General features: G+C 41.9%; 2 protein-coding genes across 7 annotated transcripts in view; one reads left to right on the forward strand and one right to left on the reverse strand.

Annotated features, from left to right (window-relative positions):
• Positions 1-18,672, forward strand: part of FNIP2 (folliculin interacting protein 2) — a 135,992-nt gene extending 117,320 nt beyond the window's left edge. For all 6 annotated transcript variants that reach the window (XM_053583550.1, XM_053583577.1, XM_053583585.1 and 3 more), the window contains 3 exons: positions 7,359-7,559; positions 12,540-12,655; positions 15,063-18,672. In XM_053583550.1, the coding sequence (XP_053439525.1) occupies positions 7,359-7,559; positions 12,540-12,655; positions 15,063-15,141 (396 nt within the window). In that variant the 3' untranslated portion in view covers positions 15,142-18,672. The remainder of the gene's footprint in view (positions 1-7,358; positions 7,560-12,539; positions 12,656-15,062) is intronic.
• Positions 18,673-18,738: 66 nt separating this feature from the next.
• Positions 18,739-25,853, reverse strand: part of C1H4orf45 (chromosome 1 C4orf45 homolog) — an 84,657-nt gene continuing 77,542 nt past the window's right edge. The window contains exon 6 of the mRNA XM_053597904.1: positions 18,739-18,939. Coding sequence (XP_053453879.1) covers positions 18,739-18,939 — 201 coding nt within the window. The remainder of the gene's footprint in view (positions 18,940-25,853) is intronic.

The raw sequence follows: 25,853 nt of genomic DNA on the forward strand, positions 1-25,853 counted from the left end.
GACCCAGCTCCAGTGTAGCCTCCTCTCTGGTATCATCAGAGGCACCGAACCTCTTCTCTGCTCCAAATGTCATTGCTCCAGCTAGGACTGCAGGCACCTTAAAGCAGAAAACAGGGCCTTTATCCTTGTGTATCTCCAGGCAGCACATAGAAAGCACCTGTTACCGTCAGTGGACTATTCCCGGTACAAGGGCTCAGGGGCCTGTGTGCTCATTAGTATAGGTAAAACTGTGATGGTTGGTGAGTCCCTTTCTTCTGAAGCAAAAAGAAATGGCAGATGGTCTTTCTTTAAAAGAAATAAATAAATAAGGGGAAAGAGTAACGTGTTTAGAAGTGAGGCCCACAACTCTCTGTTCATTTCTTTTCCTAAAGGGCAATAAAAGCTTAATATAGTTCTCTTGGGCTTCATGACTCTTGCATTGCATCAAAATTAGGCACACATCTAATTTTGATGTTTTTCCAAAATGTTTTACTACCTACAAGATATTTGGACTTCTGTGCCATCCTCTACAAAATGCTCCCAACCCTCTCTCATGTTATTTTGTATTTTGGAGTTGTCCAGATCCTCCTACAGCTTTATTCTGATGAACTTTTCTGACACTGAGCACTTTTCTACCACGTCCAGCTGTGTCTATCCTCAGCAAGTGACCAGACTCACAGTTCAGCCCTTCCACACTGTGTCTTCACGGCCATGCGTTGAACTTGGGCATCTGTCCTGAGCCTGGTGAGCACAGGCAGAGACGCACAGAAGGTCAGATGTTTTCTTGGTCCCTCTACACTTTGGACCCGTCTCTCTTTTCCTCTGCCCAGGTCTTCATGGTGTCACTGGAGTCCCAGGAGTCCCCCTCCTCGGTGTATCAACCAGGATCCCTCAGCAGTGTCTCATGCTCCAAGATGGTTGATTTTCCTCTTCTTCTTTTTTTTTTTTACCTTATTAGCTCTTAAGACTTAAGGACTAACATTGAACCTGTTTCTGAGAGAAAAAATTTCTGATAAATGCTTACAGAGTTATGATAAGTTCATACATAATCATTACCCTTTCTGGTATTTTTCACATGTTAAAAATGTTTTTGTTTGTTTTTGAGACAGAGCCTCAGGCTGTTGCCCTGGGTAGAGTACCATGGCATCACAGCTCACAGCAACCTCCAACTCCTGGGCTTCAGCGATTCTCTTGCCTCAGCCCCCAAGTAGCTGGGACTATAGGTGCCCGCCACAACGCCCAGCTATCTTTTGGTCACTATCTTTTGGTCGTAGTGTTGTTGTTTGGCAGGCCCAGGCTGGATTCCAACCTGCCAGCTCAGGTGTACTTGATTGGGGCCTTAGCCTAAAAATGTTTGATGTTCTAAAAATCTCTGGGGGTTGCACTCCAGGTGGTCTAGCTGACTCATGTCACCAGTGATAGGACAGGGAAGCTGGAGGAAGGAGAGAATAACACCTTGGAGATTTATCTGTATTTTTAAAAATACTCACTGAGTACCTCTTATGCGTGCAGCCCTGAGTTTACAGCCCCTGCAGGGGTGGGGAGCCTGCAGCCTTGGGGCCACATGTGCCCTTCTTGATCTTTGAGTGCAGCCTTTTAACTGAATCCAAACTTCATAGAACAAATATCTTTATTAAAACAGTTTTTTCTGGGCAGCACCTGTGGCTCAAAGTAGGGTGTCAACCCCATATACTGCAGGTGGTGGGTTCGAACCCAGCCCCAGCCAAAAACTGCAAAAAAAAGTTTTTTCTATAAAATTTGTATTCAGTCAAGGGGCTGCCCTTGAGGATCTGGAGAGCCACACTGCCCTTGAGGCTGCAGCTTCCCCACCCCTGCTGGGGACTCAAATCCATTGTTGTAATACCTGTACAGGAAAAAATGGAAATTCTTTTGTGCCAAAAACAAATAGAAATTGAAACCAGAGGCTCAGTGCTTTAGCTCAGCGGCTAGGGTGCCAGCCACATACCCCATAGCTTTTTTTTTTTTTTTTTTCTTTTTGAGACAGAGCCTCAAGCTGTTGCCCTGGGTAGAGTGCAATGGCATCACAGCTCACAGCAACCTCCAGCTCCTGGGCTCAAGCGATTCTCCTGCCTCCGCCTCCCAAGTAGCTGGGACTATAGGCACCTGCCACAATGCCCGGCTACTTTTTGGTTGCAGCCATCGTTGTTGTTTGGCAGGCCTAGGCTGGATTCGAACCTGCCAGCTCAGGTGAATGTGGCTGGCGCCTTAGCCGCTTGAGCCACAGGCGCCGAGCCACACCATAGCTTTTCTAATTAGTCAAACCTCAGACATTTCTTGTTTCTGGAAGTTTTTAAGTTAAACAGAAGTCATGTGTGCAAATCAAGGCTGCATATTTTCTATTCTCTGAGATCTGACTTAAAACCTTGATATTGAAACATCCTAGCCATTCACCACTCCCAGAAAATAGACTCACAAATGCACAGAGGGTACAAATTAACCAGACTTTATTCTGTTGATTCAATAAGCTGTTAACAGCTGGGATGACTCAAGAACCTGCTAAAGATCTATAAAACAGCATTTCATTCATTAATCTATCTTGAGAATTCTTCCCAGGAAAGTAATTTGGGTAAATGAGATGTTGACAAGGCAGAACATAATAAATGATTGCCTCTGATGTCTCATATGAGTAGAGTAAGGGAAGAACCATGATGGCACTCAGACACTGCCTGTCCCTCTGGTGGACAGTGGCCGCCCACCTTAACAAGTCATCTGTAGCTCCTCACTGGGTCTTTCCCTGTTAGAAGTTTCTGGGTTGCCCAGTTAAGTCCCCAGGGAGGTGTGGGTACTGGTGGCAGTGGTCTGGAGTGGTGGCAGGATGGCTCTAGGCCTGTGGTGCTGCGTCACCTCCTGGCTGCAACAGGGTGGGTGCTCAGTGCCCTGTGGGCACTCGGGAGAGTGGTGATAAGGCAGTGCCCTTTTCAGGTTATGCTGCAGATTCATTCTGATGTGAGAATCTGAAAAATTCTTCGGGCTGGAAACTTATTTTGAAATTTATTCTCCTTCACTTGAGAGAGGGAAGGAAAATCGTTCTGTAAAAGCATCCATGAGTTTATCCTAGTCTCTCAAACAAGCATTTTGAGTCAGGCATGATGACTGACTAATTCCAGTCATTCAGAAGGGTGAGGTGGGAGGATTATTTGAGAACAGCCTGGAAACATAGTGAGACCCTGACTCAAGGGGGCGGGGGGGAAGGGACAGAACAAGCATATTTTAAGTGGAAATAGCTTTTTAGTGTTAGCGTTTCCCTCAGATTTTCATTCATAACTTCATCATCAGAGGACCTGATTAATCTGAGACAATAATGGTTTGGAGGGACTTTTAAAGGGGTAAATGCAGTGTGTGGGCTTTTTGGTTTGTTTTCTAGTTATATGTAGCCAAAATAACAAAGCCCTTGGGGAAAACAGCTTCAACATTAAGAAGAGGACTTTTACTAGGTAAGCTTACCGAGCTGATAGTGTTGTATCTCCCTTTCCCAAATCTTCCCTGCCTGTTCCTTTTCTTCAAGCCCCTATGCCTCACCTCCAAGCCCTAAAAGTAGCAGATGGGGTTATAAGACTTTATTTTTCTTCTTCTTCTCCTTTTTTTTTTTTTGCAACAAAGTCTCACTTTGTCACTCTCAGTAGATTACTGTGGCATCACAGCTCATAGCAACCTCAAACTCTTGGGCTCAAACAATTCTCTTGCCTCAGCCTCCCAAGTAGCTGGGACTATAGGCACCCACCATAACACCTGGCTATTTTTTTTTTAGAGATGAGGTCTTGCTCTTGCTCAGTCTGTTCTCAAACCCATGAACTCAGGCAATCCACCCACCTCGGCCTCCCAGAGTGCTGGGATTACAGGTGTGAGCCACCGCACCTGGGCTTTCCATAAATGTTTAAATCATTCGGTCTTATGTTTCATGGCATTTCTTAGAGTATTTGTTAAAAGTACTGCTGCTTGCGTCCTGCTTCAGTGATGAGTGTGTGTGTCCCCTGAGAATGTCCAGCTGGCCCTCGTCTGGTGCGGCAGCTTGCATCCTTAAAACCCAGCAATCCCTGCCACACAGGGGGTGCAGGATGCTCATCAGCTCTGCATTTGCTCCTGCTTAACCTGTTTCAGTTAATTTAGTAATTAACGTTTTCAAATGCCACCCCCTGTGCCAGGGGCTCAGGATTCAGGGAAAAGAGGAGCCCCCTTCAGAAAGGGGCTGGCCAGTTCCTGTCAGTTTTGTTCAACCCTTGGACCTGTTAGTCTTCCATCTTTCCTAAAGTCTCTGTCTCAGATATTTTTTATTTTACATTTCTCTAATTTTAGTTGCTTTTAAAATAATTGGGCCAGCTTCACTGCCATTTTTTTGTTGCCGTATCTCCAACATTCTGATGTAACTCAGTCTTAGAGACTCCTGCACCCGTCTCCTTCCTGGTAAGCCTCATCAGCCTTGTTTCAGCAGTTTGTTGCTTAAAGCAAAGCTTTTTTGTGTTGGTGGTGGTAGCATATGATACAGGTGAGTTGACACCCACTTCCCTTCCCTGCCACTCACTGCAGGGGGGAGAGCATCCAGAAGACTTGAGTTCGGTTTGAACCTAGAGCCCCAATTATCTGCTGCAGAACACAGATAATCCGCCATAAAAGCTGGATTTCACTGTGAAAGGTGATTGGCGTACATTCAACTCACTGTATGCATGTTGGCATTCTGTTAGTAATGAAGGAAAGGTCCATAGAATAGATCTCTTCTGTGGCGTTACCAGCACATTCTGAACTTCTCACAATTTGAGCTCAAATTACAAATTTTTTAAATTGCCAAATTTCCATTTTTCTTTGTTCATAAGGACCAGGGACACTGGTCCATTATCTTGCTGCAAATTCACACAGTAATAAGCAAAAGCCTGTGGGTGGGGTGAGGGGGTCACTGAGGCCCGCTGTCTTCAGAGGGGGCACATGTGCACATGTGGAAAGTGTAGGGCAGCGGGGGTCATGAAAACCTTTGGGTGAGAGTGGTAGGGGTCGCTACACGTGTGAGAAAACCTTCATGCTCTTTGCTTGGTAAGTTTACAAAATGACAACCATCTTCGAAAACTGGGCTTTATTAATTCAGAGGTATGCTTTATCAAAAAGATTTGAACATGTGCTTATATAAATGCAGGATGTTAAGACTTTGCCTGATTGCTGTTCCTTTCAATGGTAAAAATATAAACCCGGAAAGGTTCTCCCTTGGATGCAGTATAGGAAAAAACAATGGTCCCAACAAAGCTGCTTTATTCAGCCCAGCAGTTAGTCACATCTTCCCGCCTGTGAGGAGGAGTAAAAAGCTGCAGCAGTTCCCCTTCTGATAACAAAATCCAGGACTAGCCAGGCACCTCGCCTACCTCGCCTGTTAAAATGACGGTATGACAGCGTACACTCTTGATTTCTTTTTGCAGCCTTTCCACTGCTGTGTTAAGTCTTTATTTTTTTTTTTAAATTTGCTGTTTTATTTATTTATTTTTTGTGGGGGTTTTTTTGGCCGAGGCTGGGTTTGAACCCGCCACCTCTGGCATATGGGACCAGCGCCCTACTCCTTGAGCCACAGGCGCCGCCCTGTGTTAAGTCTTTAAAAGTCCCAGATGAGCATTGTCAAATAGCAAGGCTGTGTGTCTATTTAGGATCTTTAGTAGAAACCAACTCTTGTTACTGTAAGCAGAAGGGACTTTATTGGAAGAATACTAGGAATTCATAGAATTGATGAGAAGACCAAAAATCTAGGCTTGGCTTAGATAAGAAACAAGGCAACTCTGGAGGTCCCAGGACCACAGACCACCCAAGCAGGGGCAGGGTCGTGTTGGCCATTTCAGCCAGCCATGCCTGTGCTATGGGAAGAACCATCGAATCTGCAGATCAGGTCACATGACCACACCTTGATAGAGGGAAATGAGGCCCTGATTGCAGTCCCACCAGACCTTATCCAAGAAAGGTCTTTCTTCAAAGCTCAGCGCCTGTAGCTCAGCAGCTAGGGCGCCAGCCACATACACCAGGGCTGGAGGGTTTGAATCCAGCTCAGGCCTGCCAAACAACAATGACAACTACAACCAAAAAATAGCCAGGCATTGTAGCAGGAGCCTGTAGTCCCACCTGCTTGGAAGGCTGAGGCAAGAGAATCCCTAAAATTACTGAATTTGAGGTTGCTGTGAGCTGTGACACCACTGCACTCTACCCAGAGCAACATAGTCTGTCTCAAAAAAAAAAAAAAAGGTCTTTCTTCAAAAGGAAATTAGGATGAACTTAGTGGCAGGATGTTGTGCTAAGTAGCCAAAAGTAACAAATGGCCACACAGGATAGTGGAAAGGATTGAATGACAGGAGAAGCCAATACTAGTTTTCCTTTGGTGAATGAGGATTGGAAATGTGCTTACGTCTGTTGGCTGTGAAGTCTGTCTGTGTCTCTGTATCCTCATCTCTCTCTCCTCTCTCCCTTAGCTTGTGGCCTGGAAGGGCAGTGCTATTGTGATGTCAATTTATAAATTCACAGGATACTAAGCCTATATTTGAGAAGGTGCTAGTGGTGAAACAGCGATGCTCTGATCAGCCTTCAAGCCCTTCCCGTGACTGCGTCTATGTTTGCCCTGCTGACCCCCAGACACAGTTTACTACCCTGTTTCCCCGAAAATAAGACATCCTCCAAAAATAAGCCCTACTTACAGGAAAGATAAAAACGTCCCCTGAAAATAAGCCCTAGCACATCTTTGGGAGCACACCTGAAAATAAGACACTGTCTTATTTTTGGGGAAACAGGGCAGTTGCTCATCTGTTCTATCTGTAAACACTCTGTTACTGAGAATTTTACATTTTAAGTATATTTATTAGTGGCCAAACTTGGACCTTTTGGACTCATCTGGATAAAACAATTCATCCCTTAGTCTGATTTTAGTTGGCTGTTAGTGATGATTTGTGTGTAGCACACAGTTACTAAACAAATTTTGCTTAATGATTAAAGCTGTCGAACTTTAAGGAAATATTGAATTACCCTGCCTAACCCCTTTATTAGAGAAAGGGAATCCTACACTTTATCCCCATTTTTTCCGTTTTCAAAGGAGAGTACAATCATTCAAAGAGAAATGAATTTTAATGTCCTAGACTGTTGGGAGGACACACCTTTGTACTTTCTATGAACATTTAATATTTGTAGTATACCTCCTTGGCATAAGAAAAAATGATTAAATGCATTTTTACCAAATTAAGTTTAAATGATGATTTATTGACACTCCTCTTTGAGTGCCTGTGAAGCTCCCGATTTCTGTAGTTTCCACCCTCTACCTCTAGATTATCCGTCTAATTCTAAAGATGGACACTGGGGAAACTGTCACGTGGCCATGTTGTGGAAGGGTGACCTCTGTTTCCCCGCAGCACCCCGTGCTGGATGAGCCGATTGCCGAAGCCGTCTGTATCATTGCAGACACAGACAAGTGCAGCGTCCAGGTGGCCACGAGTCAGAGGAAAGTGATGGACACCACGAAGCTGGGCCAGGACGTCTTGGTCTCCAGTCAGGTGTCCAATTTGCTCCAGTCCATCCTGCAGCTCTACAAGCTTCACCTCCCTGCTGATTTCGTAAGTATTTATTCTTCCATCCCAGAGAAATATGGCTTAAAAGTATTTTTAACAACATTTTGACTATAAAGTTATAAATTCGAAAGTATTGTTTTGAATGTAATTGGAGGTCAGCATACGTAAAAATGGAACACACAACATAAAACCAGCAAATAAGATAGATTTCCCTAACGATAGCCCTTCCCTGAAATGACACTGAGCAGGCCCTGAAATCTTTTTGAACAGGTGTGTGGTAAAATAAATAAGGTACGGGAGGAAGGGTCAAGCCTAGGGGGAAGTTTTAAATCCTCCTTTGGATAGCTCATCAGTTCTTCCACTTGATGAATGGTGCACAGGGAGCGTGGCTCCTCTGGTTCAGTGGCTGTGGTCACGGAGGCACAAAGGATAAAACAGAATGGTTTGTGGAAACGCCTAATTTCAAAGCACCATACAAATGTGAGAAAGTACCAATTGTTCCTTTCAAAGAGGATTTTAGGATCATTTTCATAACATTAAAAAGAAACAACAAATGGAGCCTATAAACTCCTAGAAAATTAGCAGCAGTTCTCGCCAGTCATTGGAATTAGCATACACAGCGAATTCTTTTCAACATCTGTGTGTATACAGAGAAACTGAGAAAGAGAAGATATTCATAGAGAAGGAGAGGAAAAGATTTCTAAAAAAGAAGAGCTGGCCAAGTGGCCCACACCTGTAATCGTGGGACTCTGGGAGGCGGAGGCAGGAGGATCGCTTGAGCTCAGGAGTTTTGAGGTTGCTGTGAGCTGGGCTGATGCCACTGCCCTCTTGACTGGGCAACAGAGTTAGACTCTATCTCAAAAAGTAAATAAATAAAAAAGAGGAGCTGGTTTTCTAGTGATGACCACTAAAAAAAGGACAGAAAGGCAGCTTCAGGGCACATGGCCAGGCAGAGCGTAGGGGAGCAGACCCTGGGAGCTGCATGTGGGGTAAGAGTGGGCTTCTCTGCCACCCTCGCCTTCCTCACAGTGCTGCTTTCCACGGCATAGCCCCCAACCCCAAAATGGTACGGTCCTGTTTAACAAATATTAATTACCTAAATATTTAGGTAGCTAAATTAGCTTCCTAAATAGTACCTAAATAATATTTAGGAAGCTAAATATTAATTACCTACACTAATTGCCAATGGAATGATCACCTGCCTTGGGTTCCTCTGACCAAATCTACAATTGCACCACACTGCTCAGAAATAATTATGACTTCTATGGCTTTGTAGAAGGTCCTCTGAAATACTATCTGGTTGTCATCAGTATTGACAGTGTGGTGTGGCAGGAAGACTACTTACTGTAGCTGGACGAAGTCCAGGCTTCGCCATCAATCAGCTACAAAGTGGACAGTGGACTAATCCTCAGTGCCCCTGAAGTTTAGCTTTCTCATTTGTAAAATGAAGATAGTACCTATCCAACAAGTGTGCTGTGAGAATTGTCTGGAAATTAGGGATACCATACTGCTTGTTAAGCTGCCAGAACACCATGCCAATATAAGATACTTTAAGAGGCAGTCTGGTAGCAGCCAGTGCCTGGGCTTTAGAGTCCAACAGCCTGGAGTCAAATCCAAGTTCTACTACTTAACTGTGTGACCTCTCAAAGCCTTAATTGCCTTACCTGCAAAGCTGGCAATAGAACCTATTTCATATGGTTATGAAAATTAGAGAATCAATATAAGGCAGCAGGCATAGCAGTTAGATAATAGCTGTCTACTGAGTGTTTCTACCATCAATATCTTGGTTACCAACAATCAGTTTCATGGAACAATGGTTGTAGAGACTGAGAACGCCTTTTACCAAAATCTTTATTTGATCTTTAAACAGACGCATACTCTTGCGGAACACCCACCTATGGGTTGTGATAACCTCATTTTTTATTCTACATCTGTAGGCAGTTTTTCTTTCTAGAAGCAGATTTGGTTGTGCTTCTGTAAGAGAAGAAACAAACATTACACTTCATGGTTTCTTCCTACTATAAGTATTTACCAAACTTTCACATTTCCTTTGACAACACATAGCTCTTGTTCCATATGACATCTGAGTCATCAAAGCAATACATTACTGTAGCTAATTCTTTCTACTTCGTTTAAATGGAAGTATGTTTAACCACTTAATAGTATGGATGACTTATTTGAACAAAATGAAGATCAAAGAAAAATTTCTCTACAGTGTAAAATTCTCCTTTAAAATCACTTGAATGGGCTTGGTGCCTATGGCTCAAGCTGCTAAGGTGCCAGCCACATACACCTGAGCTGGCAAGTTCGAATCCAACCTGGGCCTACCAAACAACAATGACGGCAGCAACCAAAAAATAGCTGGGCATTGTGGCAGGCGCCTGTAATCCCAGCTACTTGGGAGGTGGAGGCAGGAGAATCGCTTGAGCCCAGGAGTTGGAGGTTGCTGTGAGCTGTGATGCAACAGCACTCTACCCAGGGCGACAGCTTGAGGCTCTGTCTCGAAAAAAGAAATCACTTGAATGAAAAATTAAAAACGGAAAAATGAAATCCCAAAAAGAGGTGGGAAAAAACCCAGCACATTTCTGTTTGATAATAAAGCTGTTTAAAAATTTTTCTAACTGCCTTGATTTCACATTTAGCATACATTCCACACAGACTGGAAGATACTGTAAATCAACCAGCTCAAAGCATAAAGGATTCACTGTAAAATGAATTTTCTTCTGAATATTTTATAACGTTCTTATTAAAAACTTTGCGTTTCACTACATAAGGAATTGAAACAATCTTATTACTTCACTCTGTTCAGGGAGGGGCATTTCCATGAGAATTGGTGATATCCTCCTTGCTTTGATTATTTCTCATTGTCACTCAGCAGTTGTGTTTTATCCACCCCATACAGTGCATCAGTGAGAATCTGAAAAGATTGCGTCTCTTTCTCCATGTCACTGATCAGCCCAGATGGTCAAGATCAACATTTTCAAATGCATCTGTTAATCTTTTTACCTTGAAAATAACAGGCCTAATGGTCTAGGAGAAAATTATGTATGATGGAATTACCCTTGCCAGAGCCATCAGGTGTCTCACTGAAGAGTCGTGGGTAACTCTGCCTGCCAAATGCAAAAGCATTTGCCTCTGGTGAAAGACACAGATGGTTGCTATTCTCTAAAAATTGAAGCAGAACACAAATTCCAAGGGTAAAGATGTCCCGAAAATAATTGCTTTTTCTTTATTGTTATTAAAGACCCAGTTAAGAGGCACTCCTGAAAGCTAAAGAAAAAAGTATTCAAAAATGTTCTAATCATTCTATTTCTAGGACTATAATGAGCCAAAATAATCTGTGATAAAGGAAGAAAACAAAAACGATATTCTTTACTAAACCATCTGTAACAAAAATGCAAATTGCTATATAAATAATTATAAATATATACTCTCAAGAATTATTTAGCCATAAAAATTACATCAGTAGAGAATTTTTTTTTAATTTATTTTATTTATTTATTTATTTATTTTCTGGCCGGGGCTGGGTTTGAACCCGCCACCTCAGGCATATGGGGCCGGCGCCCTACTCCTTTGAGCCACAGGCACTGCCACTGCCTCAGTAGAGAATTTTTTTTTTTTTTTTTGTAGAGACAGAGTCTCACTGTACCGCCCTCGGGTAGAGTGCCGCGGCGTTACACGGCTCCCAGCAACCTCCAACTCCTGGGTTTAAGTGATTCTCTTGCCTCAGCCTCCTGAGCAGCTGGGACTACCGGGGCCCGCCACAACGCCCGGCTATTTTTTGGTTGCAGTTTGGCCGGGGCTGGGTTTGAACCCGCCACCCTCGGCATATGGGGCCAGCGCCCTACTCACTGAGCCACAGGCGCCGCCCCTCAGTAGAGAATTTTTAATAACATAGGAAGGGATTACAGGGAATAATTGTACTGATTTCAGCAGTGTATAAAATGCTTTTATGGGCAGCGCCCATAGCTCAGTGGGGAGGGCGCTGGCCACATACACCCAGGCTGGCAGGTTCCAACCCAGGATGGGCCAGCTAAACAATGAGAACTGCAACAACAGCAACAAACAGTAGCTGGCATTGTGGCAGGCGCCTGAGGTCCCAGCTACTTGGGAGGCTGAGGCAAGAAAATTGCTTAAGCTCAAGAGTTTGAGTTTGCTGTGAGCTGTGATGCCACAGCACTTTACCAAGGGCAACATAGTGAAACAGTCTCAAAAAAAAAAAATGCTTTTCAAAAAAGACTTGAATGATATATGTGAAAATCTTTCTTTTTCTTTTTTTCTGAGACAGAGCCTCAGGCTGTTGCCCTGGGTAGAGTGCCGAAGCATCACAGCTCACAGCCACCTCCAATTCCTGAGCTTAGGAGATTCTCTTGCCTCAGCCTCCCAAGTAGCTGGGACTACAGGTGCCTGCCACAACACCCAGCTATTTTTTGGTTATAGTCATCAATGTTGTTTGGCAAGCCCGGGCTGGATTCAAACCCGCCACATAAGGTGTATGTGGCTGGCACCTTTGCTGCTTGAGCTACAGGCACCCAGCCAATATATATGAAAATCTTAATTTAAAAAAGCAAACTTTGTTTTACAAAAACCAGGGTTTGAGATGGCATGAAATAGTTTAAGTGTATTCGAAAGTGATGAGATTATAATTGTGTACTTAGGAATGAAGCAAGAGAATTCTAACTCTTAAAATACTGGCAGAGGTTTTTTTTGTTTGTTTTTTTAAGATAGAATCTCACTCTGTTGCCCTCGGTACAGTGCTGTGGCATCACAGCTCACAGCAACCTCCAACTCTTGGGCATAAGCAATTCTCTTGCCTCAGCCTCCCAAGTAGTTGGGACTACAGGCGCCCGCCACAATGCCCAGCTATTTTTGTTGCAGTTGCCACTGCTATTTTAGCTAGCTGGGGCTGGTTTCAAACCCACCAACCTCAGTATATGGGGCTGGAGCCCTACCCACTGAACCACAGGTGCCACCCTGGCAGAGGTTTTAATACACATGTTCACACTGAATGCTATTGCTTTGCAGTGCATCATGCATCTTGAAGACAGACTACAGGAGCTGTACCTTAAGAGTAAAATGTTGTCTGAGTATCTTCGGGGACACACACGAGTCCACGTGAAAGAATTAGGTGTTGTACTGGGGTAAGTGCCGTGAAGTGTTACCACTTTTCTCTGTGATGGGCTAGCCCTACCTAGTGCCCCATTTAGCCCTGCCACCTTAAACCTGCAGGCTCTGGTACCCACCAAAGTATTTGGGGTCCATCACATGTCTACTTCTGTATTGCCTCAATAAATAGCATCTTCCTTGTATTTGATACCAGATTTCTGGAAACCATTACAGAACTTTAGACTAGTGGTATTTTATGCTTGAAAGGAAAAACTTTGATCTCATGCTATCTACCCATTTCTTTTCTTTTTTTTTTTTTTTTTTTTTTCCTTTTGCAGTTTTTGGCCGGGGCTGGCTTTAGAACCTGCCACCTCCAGCATATGGGGCTGGCACCCTACTCCTTTGAGCCACAGCCACCACCCTGTCTACCCATTTCTTGAATTCAGAAATGCAGCAACAACTTATATTTACATTTCTCTTCCTGGAGGAGGAGTCAGTAGGCACTTGCCACCTGCTGGCAGGGAAGCCCCTTCTCTTGGACACTGAGGCACCCACCTGCATGTCTGTTGGGTGACTGTACTTCCTTTTATTATAAGCCCATGAAAGAGAGACTTGCCTGTTACTACTAATAGACGTCCTCTCCCAGGGGTGATCTGCCATAACTTCTCTAGGGGAAGGAATTCTGACTTTTAACTCTCTGCTTAATTTTTCAATACAGAAATAACAAAAAGACATCATATACAGAGGATTACAAAAAAAATATACACACATTTTAAGGAAAAAAACCTGTATTAAAATTGTAATATATACCAATAACAAAAGGTGAATACAAGTCACATTGAGTACCTCTTATAATTGCAGAAGTCAAACATGAATTGAGTATTACAAATGTAATACAGTTTTCCCTTTCTTAAAATGTATATACTTGGGCAGTGCCTGTGGCTCAAGGAGTAGGGCGCTGGCCCCATATACCAGAGGTGGTGGGTTCAAACCTGGCCCTGGCCAAAACCTAGAAAAAAAAAATTTTTTTTAATTAAAATTAAAATGTGCATATCTTTTTTGGCAGCTTCATGTATGAGGAATTGCCCCCTTCATCCATGATGATGAGTCCCCCAATGTGGGACAAGAAAATGGTCCATAATGTCCACCTTTAAATGCTCTATTGAGCCTGCTAATCAAGGCATTATTTTAAGACTCAGGCCTTTGCATTCTCACTGGACCTCATTTTTCACAGCCAGAATAGGATTTCTGTAGTTTTTGGCTTTTAGCATTTCCCGTCATATTTTTCTTACATGCTTCATTTAAAAAAATATTTAACTGCAAAAACAAACATCTGAGGGCAGCACCTGTGGCTCAAAGGAATAGGGCGCCAGCCCATATGCTGGAGATGGCAGGTTCAAACCCAGCCCTGGCCAAAAACTGCAAAAAAAAAAAAAAGCCATCTGAAAAGAGGGTTAACTTGCAACGTATCTTTGTTTTCTTAAGTTTTCATTGATATCTCTTACCCAGCCTTGTACTTTCATCCTGCCCCACTAGGTTGCCCATTGCCAGATGTGTACCTAGTATTTCTAGGAATTTACCTTGTCCCTGAGTTTGACAGGTGTCCATCAGCAACATCAGAAGGAGCGTAAGAATTCATTTCCTCTTAACACTCGTCCGGAGGCCCTCTTAGTCCACTAGTAGTGGAATTACGCTCATTCTCACTCTATCCCCATCAGATAGTACCACGGAACTTCTCGTCTGCTCTTACTACTTTTGTAGGTCACTGGAGGATGGAGAATCCCAGGAAGTAATGGCAGCTACCACTTTTTATTTTGATTTTGGGGAATGCAAAGGAAAGAATTAGGGTGTATTGCATAGTCTGAAACAGTCCATTTTTTTTTTTTTATGACATCAGGCATCACTTAGCCTGTGAACCATCCTGTATCCATTTCTGCTTTAACAGATGCAGTAAAAGCTGTGTCCATTTCAAACTGATATCTCTTAATTCAATATCTTTTAGTATCACTTTACTCTCAGAGTATTGTGGCTTCAATGGTTAGTGAGGCCCTAAGTTTTATAACCTATTGAGCAAATCCTCAGGATAATACTGATGGTAGTAATTTCTTCAAAAACCGTAAGACTAATGTAAGCCTAAACGCCAAATCAGTGCATTCAAGAGTGTTGTCTGGAGAAATGGAGATAAGACATCAGGTCAGATGACCTCTGCCACGGGAAGACCAGCTTGATGTCCCCACACATGCACACCACACCTGCTTCTCTCTCCCTTTGCCTCCTTGGTCTACGGGGAGATCTTAGTAAAAGAATAAGTTGTCTTTCAATCTGTTTTATTTTTTCATTAGTTTTAATTGACAATCTAACAAGCTTGGTCCCTAGAAAGAATGCTTCCCTCTAAAATCATGCTATGTTAAAGTAATGTTCTTTTCTTTTTTCACTGTTCAGGATTGAATCTAACGACCTGCCTCTGTTGACTGCTATTGCCAGTACACATTCTCCTTATGTGGCTCAAATACTCTTATAAGCTAAAGCTCAGGACAGTTCTTCCTTGGAAGAAAAAAATCAAATTCTCAACTGAAGGAGAAAGGAATAAGCTCTCTGTGGCGGCAGAAGCATGAGAAGAGCAAACAGAAACAGTCATTCCACCTTTTTGTTCTGTGTTTTTGTTTTCAAGGAGATGTTTCAGTGGAAGCCTTAGGTTTACTCGATGTAATGGCATTTGTGACTGTCACAAACACTTTAGGCCTTTTGTTACCCCTGAATCAACAGAGAGTGACCTTTTTGGTAGGAGGAAACAAGCACTACACGAAACACTAAGCTGTTGCCACAGATGGCCTTGTGCTGCTTGGGCAGAATAAGAACCAGTGACTTTGGAGCAGGCAGGTCAACAATGTAACATTCCAGGAGGAAACCAGGTCTGAGTGTAAGCAGGAGCCCTCCAAGTTGGAGAAAGCATATTTTGCCATTCTTAGAAGACAAGCAGAACAAGGACTTTGGATTCCAGATCGGGGTTTGCATTTTACACAAAGCCCCCTGGTACCATCTTCAGCTCTGCTGGCTGTAGCAGCTCCTGTTTGACATAAAACATGAAGGACTGCCTTTTGGGAAGACAATGCTTTAGGAACCCATTATATTCATGTTGTCTGGAGTTTACCTTGTTTGAGATGTAGCCACAGGTAGGTCAGAGATGGATTATTGGTGCAATAAACCCCAGAATCAATGTAGCATCTTAATTCCATCAGATACAGTTTGTAGCAACAGAATGTGCAGTCTGAAACCATATGTTTTATCCTTCTACCTTAGAGCTTTCCACAGCCTTTTTAAGAGAGGCCATTTACCAAAGTTACTCCTCTAAGCTCAAGAGTGTTTCTGTTGATAAGTTCTTCTAGCTGAAGCCACTTCTTATAACAGTTAATACAAATGACTTTTTATACTTTCAAAGGCACAGCTGTCCTGGTGGGAACTGAACCTGCAGCAGTTCAGGAGGACTAGTGAACACGATTAGTTTGAACATTTAGAAACAATTCTTGTGTGATCTAAATTTTTACATCATCATCTCTGTGCCTTTCTGATCCCTACGTCCTTTTCATAACATCTTTCCAGAAATTACCCATTGTATAAACCCTACCAAAATGAATTGTTTTAGCCCAAAAAACCCTTAGTTTTCAGTTAATATAAAAGAAACTTTAGTTTACCAAACATGAAACCGACTATGTATTAACAGGGTAAAGTAAAAAACTTTCTAAAAAAAAAAAAAAAATTGGTCATTAAAAGATAGGAGCTAATCTAGTAAAGGGAAACATTGTTAGCGCTTTTGCAGATCTTATCAGCAAGCTCTCATTTCCTTTGTTGTAGGAATTCCAGTCCTTTCCATGTATCTTTTGTACCTTAGATGATGACATCATCTCCCTTTTAAATGAGAATGACTTCATTTTCTATTTGATAAAATCCGAATCCTAAACATCAAGTTACACAAGTTTGCCTCTGTTCTTTTACAAGTGCAAGTTAACGTTTGAGAAAGTACAGCAGCAGTACCAGTGGAGGAGCGTCTGTGTTGTTTCTTAGGAGTAATTCCTAGGAATAGGTCAGAATTGCTACCTTTCCCTCTTTCTATTTTACAACGTGAGATGTAGATGGGTGCATTAAGGCTCTTAAGATATTTAACTTTCATTTATAAAAGTGTCATTCATAAAATTGAGGTTTTCCATTTCCTTCTGTCTCACGTGTTCTAAATTCTCTAGTTCCATGACATCGCCGTCTGCTGTTATGTTGCAGAAAGAGAAGGAACCTCACCTGTGGCTCAGCCCCTCCGCATTCATTTCTCGTTGCGTGTAATACCTTGTTGTAGCTGATGTTACAGCCTAACGCATTCCCCTCATCTCTAGTTCCCTTCTCCTTGTTTACATGTTTTGGGCACTTTCCCACATTCACCACCTTCCAGGTTTCCACAGAAAATGACTTGATACAAAATCAGTTCATTTCTAATGTGGACATAGTGGCACATTGCAATTCGACCCGTATAGGGGGAAATTGAACTTTAAATGGTTGATTCAAACTCTAAACCTAAAAAAATTAGCCCAAACCCTGAGAAACTTAATTTGCCTGTTAATCTAATTTTCCAAAACTCACTCTTAGAAAAATGTCTGGAAAATTACAGGTGGGTCCCCAGTGGGGGTTGTCTCCACGACACTCAGGATTCCAGTCAGAGCCTAATCCTCATTTCTATCGCCTACAAAAACAGACTGAGAATGTTGCTGCTCTTTTATAATCCTACTTTAAATACTTAGCATTCAAGTTTTCTTTGTCTTAAATTCAACCTCTTCCCAAAAGCAAAAAAGAAAAATCTCGTGGAAGTGTGTTGAGATGCACCCACTCGCCCATTGGGCACCAGCCAGTGGCTTCATTCTGGCTGTGCCTCGGAGGCAAAAAAGGGATCCCACCTGCTCCCATGCCCACCTCGAGAAAAAATAAAAATAAAAAAATAAAATAAAATAAAATCTACCTCAGTTGACAGGATTCCACCTTTAGGGTTTCTTCAACTTTACGTCTTACCTGTTGAGTGTAACTTTTTTGTAGCGTCTTGCTTTTTTTAAGCAAGCTAGGAAGGCATGACAGAGCAGAAGTGTGTACACGTGACTGTGACAGACCTCTTTCTAGCATGTTGCAGTTTTATTTTTAATAAGTTGATAAGTGAAATGAATGTAAAGGTAATTGTGTATGTTTTAAACATGACAATGAAAATTTTAAATGTAGCTTCCATCCTTGTGCATAATTCCAAAGTATTTTATTTTTTATCAGTGTTAAATAGCTTTTTGTACAGGCTTCAATCCATTTTTCTGAAGTGTGCTGTTTTTTAATGAAAGTAATTATAATCTTTTCACATCCCATGGAACTGCCGTTTACACATTGCAACTTTTTAAACTTACCATATTTTTCAAAATTAACTTTTTTGAAGGGAAGAAAATTCCCACATGCTAAATGATACTAAAACTGTTATTTGGGCTCTTACAATTAGGTCCTGAGATTTTATAAAAATTAGTCTGTAGCTTTTCAGGTTCTTCAGTAGAGTTGGTTGTACATAAAAATAAAGAATATGAAGTGACTCAAATAAGTGTCTGGCTTTTTCCACTAATATTTACTTTTGAGAGTATTTTGTCCATTCATACTTTCACTGTTAAATTGAAGTCTTTAGCTTCTCTTCATAAATGTGGACCATTTTTTTTAATTGTGCTTTGGGGGAGAGGATATTTTAATATAATTTTTGCCTAAATCAAGTAGCCCCTTCTCTTTTTAAATGTCAAAATTTGATGAACCGTGTATCTTGGAAGTGAGATTGCAATATGCTTAAATTTAAGTGGTATTTGAAAAAGGAGAAAATTCTGGGATTTATTATTTGAAGCTCCATTAAGAGAAATTGATAAGACTTTATATTTTTGATCAGTTGAATAGATACCAATGTCATTGTGTTGAAATTTTTTTTAACTTGTTCATGTATTATTTTGATCCTTTTTTCCTGTGGCATTTGGTGCAATAAACCTTTTGAATTTATCTTGAACATTTCCCTGGTGCTGCATATGATTTGTTATATTTAATCAAATATAGACGTCTCATTCCTAGTCTTTCACACCCAAACAGTTTTACATATGTGAGTGGTTTTCAGCAGGAGTGTTTTGGAAATGTAGGGGACATTTCGGGTCAGCATGATACGGGGTGAAGCCGAGTGGCGTGGAGGGTGGGGGCTCAGATTGACAGGGGAAGTGCCCTGCACTGTGTAGGACTGTCCCACAGGATAAGGAGGTATCTCCCCTCCTACGTGACTGTCCTGCCAGATCGTCATGTGGGTGAAAAACCTATTTGTGATCATCTAAGAATTCTGCTTTACCTAAAAGCACAATGTATTATTTTCAGGATCTTAGTGTATGATGACTTCTTCAGGATTGCAGCTGTTACATAAATTGAGGGAAGATTTTACTTTAACGAAAATTGGTTTGGTCTTTACCAAGAATTGATACACTTTTGGAAAACTACACAACTATCAGCCCTGGTACTCAGGAAGCATAGAGGCACTGACAGGCCCCCTCTGTCTGCATTTTTAGCTGCTGCATTCATGGACACTCCAGGTACACGCAAGCATCTGCCTACTTCATGCCTTCCCAATCTAGTGCCCTGATATTTACATACTGAACGGTGCTCTAGGATAAATTACTTTGAAATAGTACACAGAGGACATCATATTGGTTTGTCATAAATTATGTTAAGTAGTTAAGTATTCTAGGGCAGTAAAGGAAGCATTACAAAATATTTGCTATTAAAAGGGATGAGATCCACTGATACACGGAAATAGGGTCTCAGGGAAAAAAATACACTGTGGAGTGTAACTTTTGTACTGATATAATGCCACACTGAATTACGTTATCTTAAAGACAGGAATGACATTAGGTATTTCAAAATCCTTTCTGATTTTATGAAAATTTCAAGTGTTTCTCCTGTTCTCTGAAGCAGGTTTTTTTCCCTTACCAAGTTTTTCTTCCCCACTATGCACTCAAGTGAAAGGGTTTTGAAATCATGCCATTAGCAAGGGCGGTAAACGCACGTGCCTACCACATTGCTTTTTGGTTCCCTCGTACCTGGACTGTTCGGTCAGATACTTTCGCTGTTACCTCATTTAGTCCTCACACTTGGATGAGAGAGGTACTGTGACAGTTAATTTCATGTGCTAACTCGGCTAGGCCACAATGCTCAGATACTTGGTCAGACACCAGCCTAGACGGTGCTGTGAAGGGATTTCTTAGTTAAGGTTAATACTAAAACTAATAAAATTTTGAATAAAACAGATTCTCCTCTTTAATGTTGGTGGACCTCATTAAATCAGTTGAAAAGAGGGAAGTCTTCCCAGGAAGAAAGAATTCTGCCTCCTGACTACCTTAGACTTGCCCTGCACCATCCGTCATCCTGGGGTCTCCAGCCCCTGCTCCACCCTACAGATTTTGGATTTGCATGAGCTACTTGTTAACACAAACACCTCTCCCCACCCCCTCCTGCTCTCCTGTACACGTGCACAACACACTAGTTGTGCTTCTCTGGAGGACACTGATACAAGTACTTAGCAGATCAGTACAATGATACAGATGGAAATCAAATTGGAGTAAGCTGGGATCAGAATATCATCATACACATCACATTACAGCAAGTAGACTCTTCAGCAAAGATCTTTAACATAACAGTATGGACCTTAGAGTTATCCCCAAGAGGGTTAAAATACAAGTTACATAATCTCTGAAAATGTGCTGCAAAGAACTGGAAACAAGAAATGACTAACAGAAGGAAAGAGGTAACATTCTATTAAAAGTGGGAGGGAAAAGCCCCTTCCTACAGATTTATCCTCACGGTGGTGTCCTCGGTCCTGTGTGCAGCTGGGCCGCTCTGCTTTCCTGGAAAGCTCAGACTGTCATTTTTCATCCCTCTCTATTATCTTCAGGTTCTTAGTCTACTGACTTTTCTATACAAAGTGAAAAAAAACCTTTCCCCCTACTGAGCCTTTCTCCTAAGCCCCCCGTCTTTATCCTGTTTCTCCTTCCTTTAACAGCGAAGCATTTTCTAGCTTTACTTGGCTTTCGCTTCATTCTCCACTCACTGCCACCAGGCTCCTCACTCCACACCATCCTTCCTTTCCATGTAACTGAAGTCTTTCCCCACGTCCGGGCTGCACTGACAGCTGTCAAACCAGCCTTCCTTACATCTCAAATGCTTCAGCTTTGCTTCTGCCTTATTTCAATCCTTCCTCATTTCTCAATTGGAGTTCTAGAAAGGCTCTTGAAAAGCAACTCCCTTTTATACCCAACAGCTCTAATCCTCCTCCAGGCTGATAGCTACATCTTTCTAAAATGAAAGTGTAGTCTTGTCACTCCTGTTCAAAAGTCAGCCCAGGTTGGGCACAGTGGTTTGCATCTGTAATTCTAACACTTTGGGAGGCCAAGGTAGGAGGATCGCTTGAGGCCAGGAGTTGGAAACCAGCCTGGTCAACTAAGTGAGACCTGTCTGTACAGAAAACAGAAAAAAATCAGCTGGGTGTGGTAGTGTGTGTAGTCCCAGCTTACTTGGGAGGCTGAAGTGTGAGGATCGCTTGAGCCTAGTAGTTTGAGGTTGCAGTGAGCTGTGATCCGGCCACTGCACTCCAGCCTAAGCAATAGAGACAACCCTGTCTCCAACAAAAGAATCAGCCCAGTAAAATACGTATCCAAGTTCCTTAGCACTGTATGCTCAAATGACCCAGCCGATCCCTCTCTGCAGCCTCGTCACCAGATACTCCTCTTTGTACTCTGTTACCTAGCCACGCTGAGCCAGGCATACTTCCCCAAAGGTACGAGGCTGTCGTTGCCTTTGCCCTGTAAATCTGTTCTATTTGGTCTCCCTCTTCCCTTTGCCTTATCAATTCCCTCCTGTTCCTAGTTCAAAATTCAATTCATTGTCAAATTGTCTAGTACCTCCCTCCTCAAGGTCCCCTGCATTGCGTGGGAGCTAAATAGACCTGCAGGATCTCCAGCCCCAGCCCAGAGCCACTGAATCATCATCTGCATCTTAATATGAACAAGGCCCAAGTGATTCGTGTATACACATTAAAATTCAAGAATACTGTTCTCAAATTCAGTGTGCAAGGATAAGGTAAATAATGTATCAATCGCTGAGACTGGCGTTCATTTATTGGGATGAAGGTGGGTAATGAGAACATTTGCCAGCAAAGAAATAAAATAGAAATGGATAATGTTAAAAAGTTATCTGTCGGGCGGCGCCTGTGGCTCAGTGAGTAGGGTGCCGGCCCCATATGCCGAGGGTGGCGGGTTCAAACCCAGCCCCGGCCAAACTGCAACAAAAAAATAGCCGGGCGTTGTGGCGGGCGCCTGTAGTCCCAGCTACTTGGGAGGCTGAGGCAAGAGAATCGCGTAAGCCCAATAGTTAGAGGTTGCTGTGAGCCGTGTGACGCCACGGCACTCTACCCGAGGGCAGTACGGTGAGACTCTGTCTCTACAGAAAAAAAAAAAAAGTTATCTGTCAAGGCCAGGCACAGTGGCTTATGCCTGTAATCCCAGCACTTTGGGAGGCCAAGGCAGGAGAATCACATGAGAACAGGAGTTTGAGACCACCCTGAGCAATACCAGCCCGAACATCCCCCCTACAAAAAAAAATTAAAATTAAAAAAAAATGTTTTTGCCATAAGCACATAAATTATATAACACACAGTTAATTGTTAACTTATATGGAGAAAAAAATGATCAAACATCAAGAAGGAAAAATAAACAGATCAGAAGATAGAACTTAAGAGAGATTTTGTGATTTAGGAAGAGAAACTGGGGAGAATATAGAAGAAATAGCTTAGAAATTTGGCCAATAGATTTCCAAAAATATCTGGGACAGCATTTTGGGTAGATCTATCCAAGAATGATACATACTTCTAAATATCAAAAATGGTGTATTTTTAAAACATTGTAATTAAGGTCTAAAGTTTATAAATGGAATACCAAACTCCAGGGCATGAATATAAAATATGCCCCTTTTCAATCTATTTAGATGAGAAAGCATGTGATATTATCCATAGGATTGTGATTTTAAAACTACCTTCAAATCCCCCAGTTTTCACTTTTGAGAGGCTTTCAGTATATGCCCTGATTCTTGCAGCGTAAGAATGGAAAATGTCCTGGTATCTCAAGTAAGAATAGATATGGTAGCCACTCACTGGCATCTATGTGTGAGGCTTCATGTTGGAGGCTTTTCACATGAGGTATTTATTATTTGCTTTTGAATGTATAAAAACACTTGCTTTAATTTATTTTCCCTGAAGAGATTTATATAAAAGGGAGGGGAGTTTGAGTTTGAAATGTCTACAAGAATTCTGCAGGATGGTACAAAAGCTCGACTTGGAGAACAAGTATCTAATGTATCTCTGGAAATTTAAGAGATATCCCAGTGAATAAAGACTATTTTGATTAGCATTTTTTTTGTTTATTCCTGGAAGAGAAAGGATGTAACTGAGCGATAAACTCCTCTCACCAATGAAGAATTAATCTGATTACACCTGCGGTGCATCTTACAAGGGTATATGTGAAACTTAGTAAATGTGGAATGTAAATGTCTTAGCACAATAACTAAGAAAATGCCAGGAAGGCTATGTTAACCAGTGTGATGAAAATGTGTCAAACGGTCTATGAAACCAGGGTATGGTGCCCCATGATCACATTAATGTACACAGCTATGATTTAATAAAAAAAAAAAAAAAAAAGAATTAATCTGACCTCAGATGCCTCTTGATGTGAGGTGCTGAGAATGACACATCACCTGTCTGGAATTCTTGCTCCAAACTCAAAACCTGAATCCTCTCATGAAGAAACATCAGACGAGCCCAGGTGGAGAGAGATTCTATAGAACTGGCTTGTACTCTACAAAATATGTCAGTGTTATAAAAGAACAAAACTGAGGAAATCTTCCAAATCAAAGGAGACTAAAGGGACGTGATAACTGAATAGCGTACATGATCCTAGATTGAATCCTGGATCAGGGGAAAACGCAAAGATCAATTAATAAAATTTGATCATGAACTTTAGATAATGTGTCAATAGTAAATTTCCTGAATCCTGTCAATTGTGCTGTGGTTATGTGAGAGAATATCCTTGTTCTTAGGAAATACACCCTGAAATATTTAGAAGTAAAGCAGCTAATGGGTGTCCAGTATGCCCCTATAGTCCCAGCTGCTTGGGAGGCTGAGGCAGGAGGATCCCTTGAGCCCAAGAGTTGGAGGCTGCAGTGAACTATGACCACAGCACAGCTCTCCAGGTGACAGAGTGAGACCCTGTCTGTAAAAGGAGTGGAGGCAGAGGGGAAACAGGTCTGCAACTTACCCCCAAATAGTGAAAAAGAAACAGAGAAAGAGAACAATAAAGCAATAAAATGAACAACAGATGGATCTGGGTGAAGAGGACATGAGAAGATTTTTGTACTTGTACTGCAACTTGCTCTGCAAATTTGAAATCAAAATAAGTCTTTTCACAAATTGCTTCTCATGCAAAAAAATATTTCATTTGGGGCAGCGCCTGTAGCTCAAGGAGTAGGGCGCCGGTCCCATATGCCGGAGGTGGTGGGTTCAAACCCAGCCCCGGCCAAAAACCACAAAAAAAAAAAAAAATTCATTTGGATTTAGTGAATGATAGAGGAAAACATTTGGGAAAATTTAACTTGTGATAGCGCTAATCCTATATAAAATTCGTTCAGTAAAGTAAGTAATCCAAGCCCTCTTCCACACACACTGTGATGAATCATTTCATTTGGATTTATCCCAAAATTCAGACCCCACGGGAATGTTAATGGTTAAACCGTTCCCTTTTTTTAATATAAAATATACCTAAGGTCAAGACGTACCAAGGAGGACAACTATGGTTCCCTTACAGTGTTTCGAATAGACATCAATTGCTGATGAATCAGTTGTCTGGAGACAAAGGGTAAGCAATATTCTAGTGGGCTGGCAAGATTCTTCAGTGGAGCAAGACAACTCTGTGTAGAGAACAGGAGTCTCTGGGTCTGAGCTGTGCTATTCCCTTTTCTGTCTAACTCAATAGTAAAATACAGGGTGAATATGAAGTGCCTTCTGCTGTGGGATTATGCAAAAAGCTATTATAGGACAGTGATTTGTATGTGGACCTTGAATATATACTTATACATGTCTGTCTTGATTCTCATGCTAATTCTACAAAAATGTCAGAACAAATACAAATATCCCCATTTCACTTATAAAAACCATATGTGGATATTTGGGCAACTTGCCCAAGATTCTGCAGATAGTAAAGGGGAAAAGCTAGAATGTGAAGTGGTCTATTCTCACTCTAACCTTAGTCTGTGAGGGTTCCAAGGGGGGTTAGAGATTCACCTCCATGTCCTGGTTGAGTGCTTTCTCAGTCAAGGAAGCCAAGAGCATGGCCAGTCTCTGGAGGTAAACCTTGTGCTACATAAGCAATTTTAGGGACTAAACCACACAGAATGGAAATACTACACATACCCACTTAACCCCAAGTTAACATTATGGCAATCCGATATAAATTTTAAAATGCTTTGATAGATTTAAAGGAGCTATAGGGCGGCGCCTGTGGCTCAGTCGCTAAGGTGCCGGCCCCATATACTAAGGGTGGCGGGTTCAAACCCGGCCCCGGCTGAACTGCAACCAAAAAATAGCCGGGCATTGTGGCGGGCGCCTGTAGTCCCAGCTACTCGGGAGGCTGAGGCAAGAGAATCGCTTAAGCCCAGGAGTTGGAGGTTGGTGTGAGCTGTGTGAGGCCACAGCACTCTACCGAGGGCCATAAAGTGAGTGACTCTGTCTCTACAAAAAAATAAATAAATAAAAAATAAAGGAGCTATAGTGACTCTGTCTCTACAAAAAAAAAAAAATAAATAAATAAATAAAAAATAAAGGAGCTATAAAACTTTTTATTAATTTATCCAAGACATGAAAACAACCTAAATGCTCATCAATTCAGGAATGGATTAACTAACAGTGGTATATGCACCATGGAATACTATTCAGCCATAAAAAGATGGAGACTTTACATCTTTTGTATTAACCTGGGTGGAGTTGGAACACATTCTTCTCAGTAAGGTATCACAAGAATAAACAAGCAAGTATCCAGTATACTCAATACTAATATAAAGCCAGTAGAAGATCTAATTCACACCCACATAGAAGAAAAACTCATTTTA

Source organism: Nycticebus coucang, chromosome 1 (assembly GCF_027406575.1).
Source record: "Nycticebus coucang isolate mNycCou1 chromosome 1, mNycCou1.pri, whole genome shotgun sequence".
In the NCBI taxonomy this organism is placed as follows: Eukaryota; Metazoa; Chordata; class Mammalia; order Primates; family Lorisidae; genus Nycticebus; species Nycticebus coucang.